This window comes from Asterias amurensis, chromosome 15 (assembly GCF_032118995.1).
Source record: "Asterias amurensis chromosome 15, ASM3211899v1".
NCBI lineage: Eukaryota > Metazoa > Echinodermata > Asteroidea > Forcipulatida > Asteriidae > Asterias > Asterias amurensis.
Genome location: NC_092662.1, coordinates 2,238,357 through 2,252,184, shown reverse-complemented (window position 1 = coordinate 2,252,184; position 13,828 = coordinate 2,238,357). Strand labels below are relative to the sequence as shown.

Sequence of the window (13,828 nt, the reverse complement as noted above, 5' to 3'; positions counted from 1 at the left end):
TTTTGAAGGGGCACCAAGACAAAGGAAAGGGGTTCGCTACCGCGTTTCTGGCAGTGACTGTAGCACCTTGTAAACCCACAAAATTCTAAACCTGACTTGAAATGCTTTTGGTTGGCGTGTTTTGCAAACCCCTACGAAGGCTATCTGTACTAACCTTTCCTGTACTCCCATGAAGCACACAGGGTTTTACATTGATTTTAAATAAAATTACATTGATTTTAAATAAAATTACAAATTTAACAGACTAAACTCTTTAAGCAAATAGAAATGTTAACGTTTTTTTTTTTTTTTCATTTTTTTTTTTTTTTTTCACTTTTGGCTCAAACAAGTTTGGCCCAAACAAGGCTTAAAGCCACTCTTGCTAAGGAGTTGCCACACACCTGTGTCTTTGCTGAAGAACACCTTGCAAGAGTGGAACATGCAAATTTGCTCAGCATGGTTTATTTTTCACCCATAGAGAGTACTTTAATACGCCTCGGGCGATTGCAAAGTTCTTGTCTCCGCAGAGACACTCTCCACACGGGTTGTAAAAACACAATTTACGTTCCTTCCTTCTGGATCTCGCAGTGGGCTGTTTTCGCTCAATGTCTAGTTTCATTTCCACTGTGTAGAGTATGTGTGAAGTTAATGGAGAGCAAATATTTGGGGAAGGCACGATTCCGAAACGGTTAGGGTGAGGGTGGGGGAGCAATCAAGGAGCTTAGAACAACTGGATTTTAGATGAAATGCCCGGGGACTGATTGGAAATCCCCCCCCCCCCCCAATTTGTTTTCTTGACTTTTTAAAGGGATCAATGTGGCACCAAAAGTGGTTCCAAAAATGTGAGGTAAATCTGTTGGTCTGTGTGTTGTGTAATGAACCAGCGTATCGTGATTTGATTGGCAGAATATTGCACCACAGCACCTTATCCATTTATGGTGCTTTGTAAGGGAACTTGTCTCATTTTTCAAAAAAGTATATCCACATTCCTTGCAGGAAAATACGGAATGTTGACACGCCATGAGCGTCACTGAGAGACAGATGTGAGCACTATATAAAAAGCCACTATTATTCATGTTTTTCTTGTTATACTTTGTATGTGTTCCTTTATCCATTTGTCCCATTTCCTCTTATCTGTATCTCGTCTGTCAATGGTCACGGTTCCAAAACCTACTCTCTGATCACCCAAACCTAAATGCTATCCCTTGATTTGACCATACCCTACAAAGCCAAGACACTTTGCCGTTCCGCAGGTCAAGCGTAAACCGTTCCAATAGTCCCAAGTCAGGAGATTCAATTTACCAGTCTAATCCTATTTTAATTGTTCAAGTTATGATTAATATCATTTGATCCCGACTGACCTCAATTCTTGTTACAATCTGAACAACAACGAAACCTTACAGGGAAAGTGCATTATCAATTGCCTAATTTCAAAGTTATAAATACAACCACAGATAACTTTTACTGGTTCGTTTATCTGGAAGTCGCAGGTTTAAGCCCTGCTCTAGTAAAAAAAAACTTGGTCAATCCAAAAAATTGTTTACAAATTTACCCAGTCAGTTTCCCTTGTGGTTTATTACTTGATGTATAAAGTTTCTACTAGTAACAACAAAAGTTCAACATCAAATACACTAAAAAACACCAGTAAACTAGTTTGTGGCAGCCTCGCTAACATGGGCAGCTGCCTTATTGATACCTCTTATCATTTACACTAGCAGGAATGTGCTGAAAAAGTCTGGGCCTTGAAAGATCTTCCTGGCAAGTTTGGCCCACAGTAGAATAACCCCCTTGCATATGATGTCACAAGCTTAAACAGCGCCCTCAGAGGCCAAAGGGAGACCTATCATTGGCTGAGAATTGTGCACGGAGGTTACCTGTGTGTATATTTCCATTGTTTGACCACAGCGATGCAAAGGGTCTAATACAAAACTAATATGAAGAATGCAGTTTCATTGTCTCCCGAAAAAAAAACGAAGCTGTCACTCAAAAAGCAGTCTAGGTTAACAGTGAGTGACACATATGCTCTGAGCAATCACTGCTTGAAAGCAGGGTTTTATTAGTGAAGAATTTTCTACACAAACTCCGTAATGACCTTGCAATTGCCTCATAACAAAAGGCTTTATAGCTACATGTATAATCAGAATGCCTTATAGTATCAGCTATGTGGGTTGCGTGACATTTACATGACACTAAACTTGGCGGCATTCTAGCTGGGCTCGAGCAAAGTAATCCCGACCACTTCCTCTGACACGATTAAGGTACCTCAAATTAGCACACAAAAGAACTTACCTACAATCAATCTGTCATTAGTGTATTGTTGTTCATTGCCAAGTTGGGACAACACCCATGGCTTATTGGCTGGCTTTGTTTCAGCTTAGAGCACCAGACGTCCGGGTTTTGCAAATTGGGTTATTAGGGTAGAAGGTGTGAGGCGCACTAATGGAGTCTGTCATTCTATTTTGAGAGGGATTGTTATCATGTTGTAAACCAATTAAGTTAGTAGACTCTTTTGTTTCGGTCAGTAAAACGGAAATGAAACGTGTAACAAATGCAATAGTGTACGTGTAGGTACATATTAGTGATCTTATTATTTAGGCAGTTTTAATAGTGACTCTTGATTGACATAACTAAATGGGCAAGAACACCTATGCTGAGATTTGTTAGAGCCAGGAAGTGGGTTCCAATCCTGGTCTGACAGCTCATCACGGCGCCAGTGAAATACGGAACATTGTGATGCTTCTGCTTTCCATACCCAAAAAGGTCGAAAGTCAAGTTAGATATATGCAAAACAGCCATGCTTTAATTTTCTAGTTTCTACGAGTGCATTATGTTTGATAACGACTTCATACTCTTTTTATGATGAGCTACTCAGTGCTCAACACATGCACAGAAATTCAATGCGGAGATGAGATGAGCTGGGAATAAAATGTCGGATTTGTTCTGAACTTGTAAAAGGTGTTTTTAAAGGGAAGGTATTTATAAATGGGAATCAAAACGCGTTGAATCAGTTTTAAACTAGTGGTTTGAACATGTTGAGGCCCGGTTATTGACCATTTCACAGAGACTTTGATTCCTTTTTTGCCAACAGTTTCCCCGCCAAAATTGAAGAACTTGAGGTTTTTTCTCACAGAGCGCAGGAAAGTGCTGAGTTTACAGTGGTACCAGACATTGGTGTATATGGGTTAAAACCCCAATTAATATTTTTTATCTCGATGCAAATTTCCATATTACTACAGTCTACTTTTGAAGAATTTTATAATGATAATTTTATTTTATTTTTTTTTTTTACCCAGCTCCACCAGTTATTACCACTCCGCTTACCAACCAAACAGTCTACCAGGAAGCAGTTGTCGTCTTCGTTTGCCAAGCGAGTGGGGAACCGAGACCAGACCTAGTATGGTTTTTCAACGACGGGCCGGTTCCTAGCTGGGGTAGTATCTCTAACCAGGGGCAGATACTGACTGTGAGCTCGGCCAGTGATTTAACAATAGGAAAAGTCACATGTCGGGCGCAGAACAGGCAGGGTCAGGCTGAATCGGAGGCTAACCTCCAGGTCAGAGGTGAGAGTCTTCAAAAATGCATATTCATTATATTTTAACCTAATCTGGGCCCAGTTTCATGCTCTGCTTACTGCGAAATTCTGCGCTTACGTGCAAGCGCCGAATTTCTGCGCTAGCCTTGTAAGCATAGAATGCCTAGTAACATGGTGTACGCACGCACAGAAGCAAACATTCCCCGCTTACCCGTGAAATACGCTTGCCGTAAGCACAGAATTCTCTGCTTTCGTATAAAGCGCCGATTCTTTGCTTACGGTAAACAGAGCCATGAAATTGGGCCCAGAATGCGTAAACTTCAGGAATTATTTTTTTAGACAATACAGGAAGTACCTGTTCTGTTTGCAAACTGAAAACCACTCAACTTAAAACCCCTTTAACTCAGTTTCATTCTTTCACATCTCTTAGTGTTTCTACTTTCACATCTTTTGAACCAAAAGAGTTTCAACATACGAGTCTTAACAGCATTAAAGCGCAGATTATGTTCTTTTCAAATGAAAAAAAAAAAAATGAAAAAAAAAAAAGATTGCTCAACCGCATCACAAATGTTGGGTCTACCAAGCACAAAGCATGAAACAGATCCCAACATGCAAGGTTCCAATCTATCGCAGTTCCTTACCCAATTCCACTGAGTCATTGCAAAACTCCTAAAATACAATTTATTCTATTTACCGCCTGAGCGCTGCTCTAGTTTTTCCCCCATCATCACTATTTCTTCGGAGGTGAGGCGCCTCGCATTTCAAACCGTTGTACCCATGGGGGTTTCCCCTCGCCAGGAAACTCTCAAGTTTCATCGATGAATGCTAGCACATGTGAACAAACCTGATGCGGACAGATAAACCAGACCCTCGATGAGTTAATCGTCCTGTTGGTATTTAACACCTATTGGAGTTGTGTTTCTCTTATAAACACCTTTAAAGGGGTTTTCAAACATAGTTTTATTTTTTTTTAAGGATACGGTTGTGAATTTGTGCATTGATTAATGTCTGGTTCAATACTTAAAGTTTTATATTGTTTTTTAATTTTTGTTGTACCCATACACCGATGTGTTATAGCACTGTATACTCAGTACTTTCCCTGAGTCCTGTGGAAAAAAAACACAGGCATACGCAGATTTTTCGTTAGGCACAACTTACCGCTTCAACCCCAAATCACTTGAAATTTACCCACTCTGTTTCCCTTGTGGTTTACCACCATGATATTTTTATTGGAATATTTGCTCTTGTTTAGAAGAAGAAATATTAAAAAAGATAAAATCTCACTCACTTTGTTTACAAGTTTATTCCGATTGTCTACAGCATTCTCAAGTTATGGAATTTATTCCATTGCTAAAATCAATAACATTTTCAAGTATGTTTTCCATCTCAAAGGACATGGTAATAATCAGCCTTTATCAAAGCAAACTAAACTTGTAGAAAAATCCCACTGAAATCAAGCAAATAGTCACAAATGGAATCGTTAATTTCTTTCTTTCGATCTCAGTTGCTCACGACATTTCCCTTATAAGCGACTAGACAGTCCACGCAGAAAAATCCCTCTAAAATCTTGCAAATAGTCACAAATGGAATCGTTAATTTCTTTCTCTCTCGTTCAACCTCAGTTGCTCCAGACATTTCACCCATAAGCGACTCGACAGTCGACGCTGGGACGTCTTTCACCGTTCATTGTATTACCAGCGCATTTCCGGAGCCGACCATTACATGGCTGAAGGGGCAGGATGTGATCATTGCATCAGAAAGAATCATCTTCGGCTCGCCCGGTTCCCTGACCATTGCTTCGGTTACCAAGGAAGATCAAGGTATGATTAGAGAGCTGTGTATCCCATACCTAGACTTGTGGACAAGTCGTTAATGTCATGTGAGCGTAATACACTCATGAGAATTAAATACCAAGTGATGTACATCACAGCTATTGAGGTTTCTTGAAAGCCATTAATCCCGAATTCATCCAATCAAAACCATTTAGTGTCAAAGCCAGTACAATCTTCCCTTGTCCGACCTCATTCGATAACCTAGTTTCCCCAAGAGCACCTCCCTCTTCCTAAAACAAAATCAAAATTAACCGCTTATAAAAAGAGACCTCCTTGCGAAGCCCAAAACCTTTTGATCCCGACCTCCGCCATCCAACCCCCTTTCATCAAGCAGTCACATGGTAAAACATTTGTCATCGGGAAGCATGGGTTTCTAGTTTTTTTTCCAACCCCGCTCCCGGGGGACGGATGTAAGTGTAACATTTCCCCCCATAGGATAAGCTTCCCTCATGCTTCTCTCTTGAAATGTTAAACATTTGTCATGAGCCACTTAACATTTAGGGTAAAATTGTCGGTAGTAATGTTGAGCGATTAGAGATGTCATGGGTTAACAGCTGATTTTGTTTAGTTTTTCAAGTCTCCACAGTAGACATGAACTTTAATGTTATCGGCATTTAAGTAGGCCCTGTGTTTTCATTTATGTTAAAGGTAGGGTCATAGACTGGTAAATACCCCCAACTGATGACCATTAAAACTCACTGTGTAAGAAGCACTGCAGTTGTTAACAGTGTAAACTTTTATGGAAAAGATTCCCTTCAAAGTAGTTTTGATGAAATTTTAGCTCAAAACATTGAAATCTTAAAAACATTACTTTTTTTTTTCTTCAAATTTCTCTATTCCCACCCAAATGACAAATGTACTGAACTCATATATTTCTGCCTGGTAAAAAAAATAAGATTTAAATTTCTTCACATACAATGTATGATATACCAATATATCAATTTCTGTCTTCTGATTTTTTTGTAGGCGACTACAGCTGTGTAGCTTCTAATGGCGTTGGAAACAATAGGGAAAACTTCCGCATCTCCGTACTTGGTAAGTCAACAAGGTCCAGATCATTAAGACAGTTTTGCCCATCATCAGGGAAGGTAAGTTAAGATCCAAACTAAGGTGGCTGGGAGAAAACTTGGATGTTTCCTCCACTAACTGAAGCAAAACTGCAGGGACAAAAAAAACTACAGGCGTATCACTGGGGTTGGTTTCGAAACCCACGACGTCAGCCATTCTCAAGCAGCTTCCTAGACTACTAGACCACTGAGCGAATCAAAAGGCTACTTCAAATTATGTTGCTGATAGTGCTTTCTGCAACATTTTATTGATTTATTTTCTGGACACCGACAAAAAAATGGGGTGACTGCCAACATTAGGGCTAGTAGAAAGCCCGCACGTTAATTTTGTAGTTGCCGGTTCAAGTCCCGCTCGAGTAAACTTTTCCTCAGTCAACCCAAACTATTTTTTTTCTTCAAAAAGTCAGTTTGACTTTCTTGACACAATTATTTGCTTGGCAGGATTTCCTGTCAAGGAACTCCCTGAACTTAATTTCTGTGGTTTCTTGTACGACCGGTAAACCCACTGCAGGAAGAAAGAGGTCAGTAAGGTTGAACTTTTGTAACTTTGCGGTTGGAGAGGAAATTCTTCAAGATGGTCCGAGAGTTGCAGTATCAGGTGACAATGTCTTGGTGGCATGGATACAACTGGTTTTTTTTAATGGATTGTTTTTACTTTGTGTGTTAGTTTATCGGAGATAAACAGAGTTGGTGGAATAAATCCCTATGGAAACGTCTGGGGATGATATTTCAGATATGTAAACATCTTTAAGGATGACTCCCTCAAGTGTAGTACTTTACCCATTATCATTGTTGTCCTCATACCTCAAAGAAGAAACTGTTGCCCTCAATATCCTGGGGTTTTTTTTCAAGGAGAAGTATAACTTTGGTGTTTGCTTTTATCCTCCATCAATATAGTTTATACAATCAAACTTACTTAAGAAAATTTCATTTCAAAAGGTGTTCGCGTTTTTCAGATATCGCCAAAAATCCAGAGCGATTATAAAAAAAAAAGTGGTATCTTTTTTCCATAACCATGATACTTAAAAGAGAAATGATTCTCAAAATGCTTTATAATGTCAAAAGCTGCTGTACTTTAAACCAAGTAGGTTCTTATTGCCGTTCATTTTAAGAGTGACTACCGAACGTGTACCTTCCCTTTAAATGCTTGACCTTTCATCTGGTGGTTGGAGACGCTACATTCACATATACCTGTGAAAAAAATGTGTGTGTTGGCGCATCAGCAGTGACATGCCAGTTTTGGTAGAATCTTTAACTGAAACGGTCTGATGCACTTTATAAGAATGGTTTTTATTACCATTTCGGGGGTGAGAACTCCAACAAATGTCCGTTGTACTTCCAGAAGAATGTTACACATTGACAAAAGCCCCCTGCTAATTGATGATGGAGCGCTAGGACTTGGTTCCCCACAGGGATCAAACAGAAACCTGTCATCTGCGAGTGGTTAGAAAAATTGATGGCTGCCATCTGCGTTTCAGGAAACTTCTCGATGTCCGTTGAAACCCTTGAGTTGTCTGCCCCGTTTTTTAAAACCTCACCGGATCGTAATTAAATCTCCTTTGTGGTTGGCGGCGTACGTCATAACGCCCCTGCATTGTCGTAAGCGAACATTTGGAAGTGTTTGTGGGGGCCGGGAACGCTTGTCATAATAATCTGTCTTTTGAACCCCGGGCGTCTGTGTTGTGGTCAAATGAGAATGACCAGGTTGTAACAAAACCTTGAATTCTGTGCCGGAGAAAAGGAGCTAAAGTAACTGAAGAGCACATTCTGTGGCCTGGGCCAAATTTCATAGAGTTGCCTTAAAGGCACTGGACACCTTTGGTAATTGTCAAAGACTAGTATTCTCACTCGGTGTATCAAAACATAGATATATATAAATTTGTATTTCCGTTGCTTGTTCAGTTTTTATGCTAACAATTATTTTGAGTAGTGTCCAGCAAACTCTTCCTAACTTAGGATTAATCTTAGGACTTAAGACTGGGTCAGTTCCGTATCCAAATACATAGGACGCATTGAACCCATTCTAAGTTAGGACGAGTAACGTCACTCGTCCTAACTCGAGTTAGGATTAATCCTAGCGTTTTGTGAAATCGGCTGCAGTGCCTTTAAGCAGAAAATAATTGCTTAACAATTTTCTTCTTAACAAGAATGAAAAGGATACCAAACTAAGGAAATTTTAAGTTTATTTTTGGATTAAACACTAAGCGTATTGTGTGCTCCTTCTTGCAGGTTTACCAGGGGCACCAACCATACTAAATGCTGCACCAGTGACAGGGGACTCCATTACTGTGTATTGGTCAGTGGGAGGGGATGTAGTGGATACAACACACTACCAACTGCAGTACAAACTAAGGTAACATGGCTTTAACACAATAAACATGATATATAGTCTTGGGTTGAAAAGTTGGTTCAACCTGAAATTATTTTTAAAATTGACCTGCTCAGTTGCCCTTGTGGTTTAAAACTTGATATTGAAATGAAAATTGCATCCCTCTGAGCTGCCACTTTCCAGCCATCGATTTCACCAAACTTATCCTAACTTAGGATTAATCTTAGGACTTAGGACGAGTTAAGTTCCCTGTCTGAAGACGTAGGACGCATTGAACCTATCCTAAGTTAGGACGGGGTTACTCGTCCTAACTCGAGATAGGATTAATCCTAGCGTTTTGTGAAATCGGTCGCTGGTTGTATTGTAAACTTGGGTGCGACCTGGGTGTGTGATCTGGCTCTGGAACAGTTACAGGCTGAATTGCCTCTGACTGGCACCTCAAATAAAGATGTTGACAAAACAGCATCTTCGCTCCCATGAGTTACCAAGGCCCTTTTGAATGTTCTTGGATTCATTACTATAAAGATATGATAATAATACAATACAAAAATACTAAAAATGTTTTATTCCCACCACTTTTTATCTTCGCCTTCAGTCTTGGGACATCATGGACAACTTTCTTGGACAGTATCGAGGCGACCATCAGCCCTCAGTCAAGCACAGTCTACGGGCTGACCGAGAGTAGCTCTTATCAGTTCAGAATCTACGCCAAGAATTCTCTGGGTATCTCGTCCCCGAGTAACATTGTGGTTGCCTCTACGCCGTCTGTCACAGGTAGGGTCACACCTCTGTAACATGAGTCACTCTCCGATGGAAGTGAGTCCAAGGAGAGTGATCGATCCATGTGGTCAAGTCACGCTTTGATCAGGGCTTTGTTTCAACTTTCAAAGAGCTGCTTAAGCACAAGTAGTTTTTGTGCTTTATGAAATTGGGCCATTGTCAAGTCAAATTTGATCAGGTAGAGGATCAGGGCCTAATTTCATAAAGCTGTTAAGCAGAACATTCTGCTTAGCATATTTATCTTGGTTAGACAAGAAATGACCAGGCTACTCTGCTAATTTTTTTAAGAGTACAGTAATGTTCACTTTATCTGATTATTTTGTTGTCTCGTTTTCCTTCAGGGCCGTCTGCTCCACGAAACTTCAAGATCTTATCATTCAATGCGACTGCTGTCACACTGCAGTGGGAAATCCCTGTAACGAGGAATGGCCCTATAGAAGTCTACACAGTAGAGTACAGGAAGACTGGAACTAATGGTAGGTTAAAGTGTCTATGTACTTTTTGTTGGACAAAAAACACAATGTCCACAGATTTACACTAAACTTCCACAGTTTGAAGATAATGATAGTAGAAAGCTTCCTCGAAAACATTACTTGCTGTTTTTGAGAAATGAGTAAAACGATATCATGAAAATAATCTCAAAAGCTACAGCACCTCAGCATCTAATATTTTAAGGTAAGCTTTCTATTATCATTATCTTCAAACGGTGTAGGTTTAATGTAAATCTGTGGACATTGTGTTTTGTGTTACAAAAAGTACCCAAATCCTTTAAATGGAGGAAAAAATCCTAGGCAATGATCGCAGAGGCTTCTATGCCGTCCCTCTTCCCATTCAGAATAAGTTTGAAGCTCTTTGAATTTTGGACCATCTCATCATAGAATGTAAATGTAGTTCTGGGCCCAATTTCATGGCTCTGCTTACCGCCGAATTCTGCGCTTACGATCGCGATTCCCCGGTTATGTGCAAGCGCCGAATTTCTGCACTAGCCTTGTAAGCGTAGAATGCCTAGTATTGTGAAGTACGCACGCGCAGAAGCCCAAATTCGCCGCTAACCCGTGAACTACGCTTGCCGTAAGCATAGAATTCCCTGCTTCTGTAAGCGCTGATTCTGTGCTTACGGTAAGCAGAGCCATGAAATTGGTCCCAGGTGTTGTCAGAGTGTGTGTTCCGGGTCCCGCAGAGGTAATAATAATAATGAAGTCTTATAAAGTGCTCTGTACGTATGAGACATGGACATTATATAGCAGGATGAGAAACAGAATAAGTTTTGAGTTTTGGTGCTGGAGGTGAGTGCTAAATATCCAATGGCAAGACCAGACTAACATCAGTGTGTTGGAGAAAGTCCAGAAACCAAAAAGCTTAGTTAACATCATACTAAAGAAGAAGCTGGAGTATTTGGGGCAAATTACAAGGAGAGATTGGGGAAATCTTAAGAAACAGTGCATGGAAGGCGTTTTGCTGGTCGTGCTGGCAGAGGAAGAATCGATAGCTAGTTCTAGTTGTAGTTGGACTGACAACACTTGCACAGCTAAAATTAAAATAGAAATATTGAATCAAAACAAAATCATCTTGTTTCTTTTCAGACTATTCCAGCGTTCAGGTGTTGGGAAACGACCAGTACACCATTGAGGCCATTGTAGTTGGTCTGAGTCCCATCTCGTCGTACCAGTTCCGTGTGTCTGCTGCCACGTTACACAATGGACAGCACCAGTTTGGGGATTTTACAGACTATATTGAGCAGACGACATCACCAAGTGGTAAGAGACCCATTAGAAGATTTTGTTGATCGAGGATCGATTTCACAAAGCAATCAAATCCATCGTAAGACAAATTATCAGTATCACCATAGTTATTTGTATTGTGACATCACACTTAACTTAGCAACTACGATTGACTTGCAGTTAAGATCAATCTTAGCTCTTTGTGGAATCGGCTCCTGGTTACATGTAAGTGCTTTATATGTGGTTCTATTAGTGGATTAGATTAAAAGAAACTTGATCAAGAAGAGAAAACAAATTGACACATTTTTGTTGAAAAGTGTTCTTGGTATGAATTTTGATATTTGACCTTCCGTCACAAAATGAGGGCACAGACATCATTTATAGTCGTGTTTCGGTGAGCTCCACCCACCGCAATCCCTGGCAAAATGGCACACCTGGACTTTTGGGTTGAACAAAGACAAATTAACTAGAACAGGGGTTGACTTCACAAAGAGTTAGGACTAGTCCTAACTTAGGACTGGTCCTAGGAGATATACAAATTGCATGGATAGTTCTAAGTTAGGACGAGTAACTGGTCCTAACTCGAGATAAGACTAGTCCTAACTCTTTGTGAAATCCACCCCAGGACTTGAAAGTACGACCTCCAGATTTATGAGCTGGCACTGTCACTTAAACCTGGGGGTTGCAGGTTAAAATCCTGCTCGAGTCAATTTTCAATGTTCTTTGTTCAACTCCAAATGTTACCCAGTCAGTTTCCCTGGTGGTTTAATACTTGCTATTATTTTGGGGGGTTATTACTGTTCTTTCCGATTAACATAAAGGTTTTTTTTCTCTTTAGCACAAACAGGGTCAGTACACGTACAAATTAAATGAAATGCGTAGACTTTGTGACATAACACAAGGAAATTACATTTTATATTTGACCATCTTTGTTTATTTACTTTCATAAAGCCGTGTGTGTTGATTTTCCTGTCAGGATTTCCTCATTTAAGGATGTAACAAATCTGGCACTTGCAAAACAAAATTATTTTTGCCAAAGCCCTCCGTTCCGCATAGACACATGCCAACAAGGAAGTTAAACTTTACTTTGTAATAAATTCATATCAAATTTCCGATTGACAATTTTGGCTCAGTTTGCAACAGCGGAATCGCCAGACATCAAAACAAAATCATGGTGTCAAGAGGGTCTTTTTGTGAGTTCTTAGTTATTTTAAAATTCTTGATATTGATTGGTTTTGTTTTTGCAGCACCCACAGCCGCTCCCAGCAATGTCGTAATCACAGCGTCATCCTCTACAACAATTCTGGTGTCTTGGTCGGTGAGTAAAACAAAACCCAAGCTTATGAATATGTTTATATAGCTTATGAATATGTATGTTTTATCTGATGGATGAGTGACTTTGAGAGCTGCCACCTCTCCCAGATCCTGCAGAAAGTTTCCCATAAACAAATGCTATGAAATGAAAACTTGCGCGGTAAGCACAAAATTGGCGTAATTTTAATTTGCATATCTCATTGGAAAGGCTATAGACGATGTGACCTGTGACATCACATGTTTACAGTAGAGCCACCAAGCCTGGACTTCCTGCAGGCACGATTTGTACACAGCTCAATGGAAGAAAACAGCAAATCTTATATTTTATGGAACTTGCACTGTCCAATTCTTTTCAATTTTTGATATGATGAAAGGGGGCACATCCCAAAACTTGTCCAGCTTTTACTTTCATAACTCTTGGATTTATGTGGAAATTATGGCACAAAATGTCAATTTTCCCATAGGACCAGTGCAGTATCTTGCCTGCCAGACTAGCCAAGAAATGTACATGGTCTATTGGTGCCCTTGGACCTTTCAACTCTAGGCTAGATTAAAAAATACACACAAAAAACATGGGTTCGGAATTAATTTTTATATCCACAAACATTGATCCACAAATCCCTTCAAAACAAATGAGACGACGGAAAATTGTCAAAACAAACACAGTTGACGCTTGTGTACTAAGATACAAGATCAAGCTCTTTATCGGGTATCAGAATCAGAGTTCGACCAATACATCAAAATGACAACTCAAACACCAACTCTGTCAGTTCCATTTTGCCTTCCATTAATTCCTTACTCAAGTCTAGTCCATCAGCTGACTCTGTTTTGGTGAGGTGTAAATTGAATCAAAGCTTTGTAAGAGCTTAGCGTGTCGTAGATCGTTATAGCCATCATTTATTTTAACATCGCTGGGTTTTTGTTTTTTAAATAAAAACAATGATACTACAACGGTTATTTGTGCACTTGCTCTTTTTGGGGGGAGGAGGAGGAAGATAGTACACTCAGTTTTTCCACACACTTCCCAAAAACATATCATTAAAGTTTGCTATTGTTTATGACCTATCAGTCATCATGTTTTCAAACACACTAAAAAGCGCCCTCACTCAGGCTAAAAAGCGCCCTCACTCGTGGTAAAAAGCGCCCTCACTCAGGCTAAAAAGCGCCCTCACTGAGGCTAAAAAGTGCCCTCACTGAGGCTAAAAGCGCCCTCACTGAGGCTAAAAAGCGCCCTCACTGAGGCTAAAAAGCGCCCTCACTGAGGCTAAAAAGCG

General features: G+C 40.0%; 1 protein-coding gene across 4 annotated transcripts in view; it reads left to right on the top strand.

The window, feature by feature from the left end:
- Positions 1-13,828, top strand: part of LOC139947890 (contactin-6-like) — a 113,055-nt gene that overhangs the window by 54,942 nt on the left and 44,285 nt on the right. For all 4 annotated transcript variants that reach the window (XM_071945730.1, XM_071945727.1, XM_071945731.1 and 1 more), the window contains exons 13-20: positions 3,273-3,539; positions 5,134-5,331; positions 6,310-6,378; positions 8,640-8,763; positions 9,335-9,513; positions 9,861-9,995; positions 11,103-11,276; positions 12,488-12,558. In XM_071945730.1, coding sequence (XP_071801831.1) covers positions 3,273-3,539; positions 5,134-5,331; positions 6,310-6,378; positions 8,640-8,763; positions 9,335-9,513; positions 9,861-9,995; positions 11,103-11,276; positions 12,488-12,558 — 1,217 coding nt within the window. The remainder of the gene's footprint in view (positions 1-3,272; positions 3,540-5,133; positions 5,332-6,309; positions 6,379-8,639; positions 8,764-9,334; positions 9,514-9,860; positions 9,996-11,102; positions 11,277-12,487; positions 12,559-13,828) is intronic.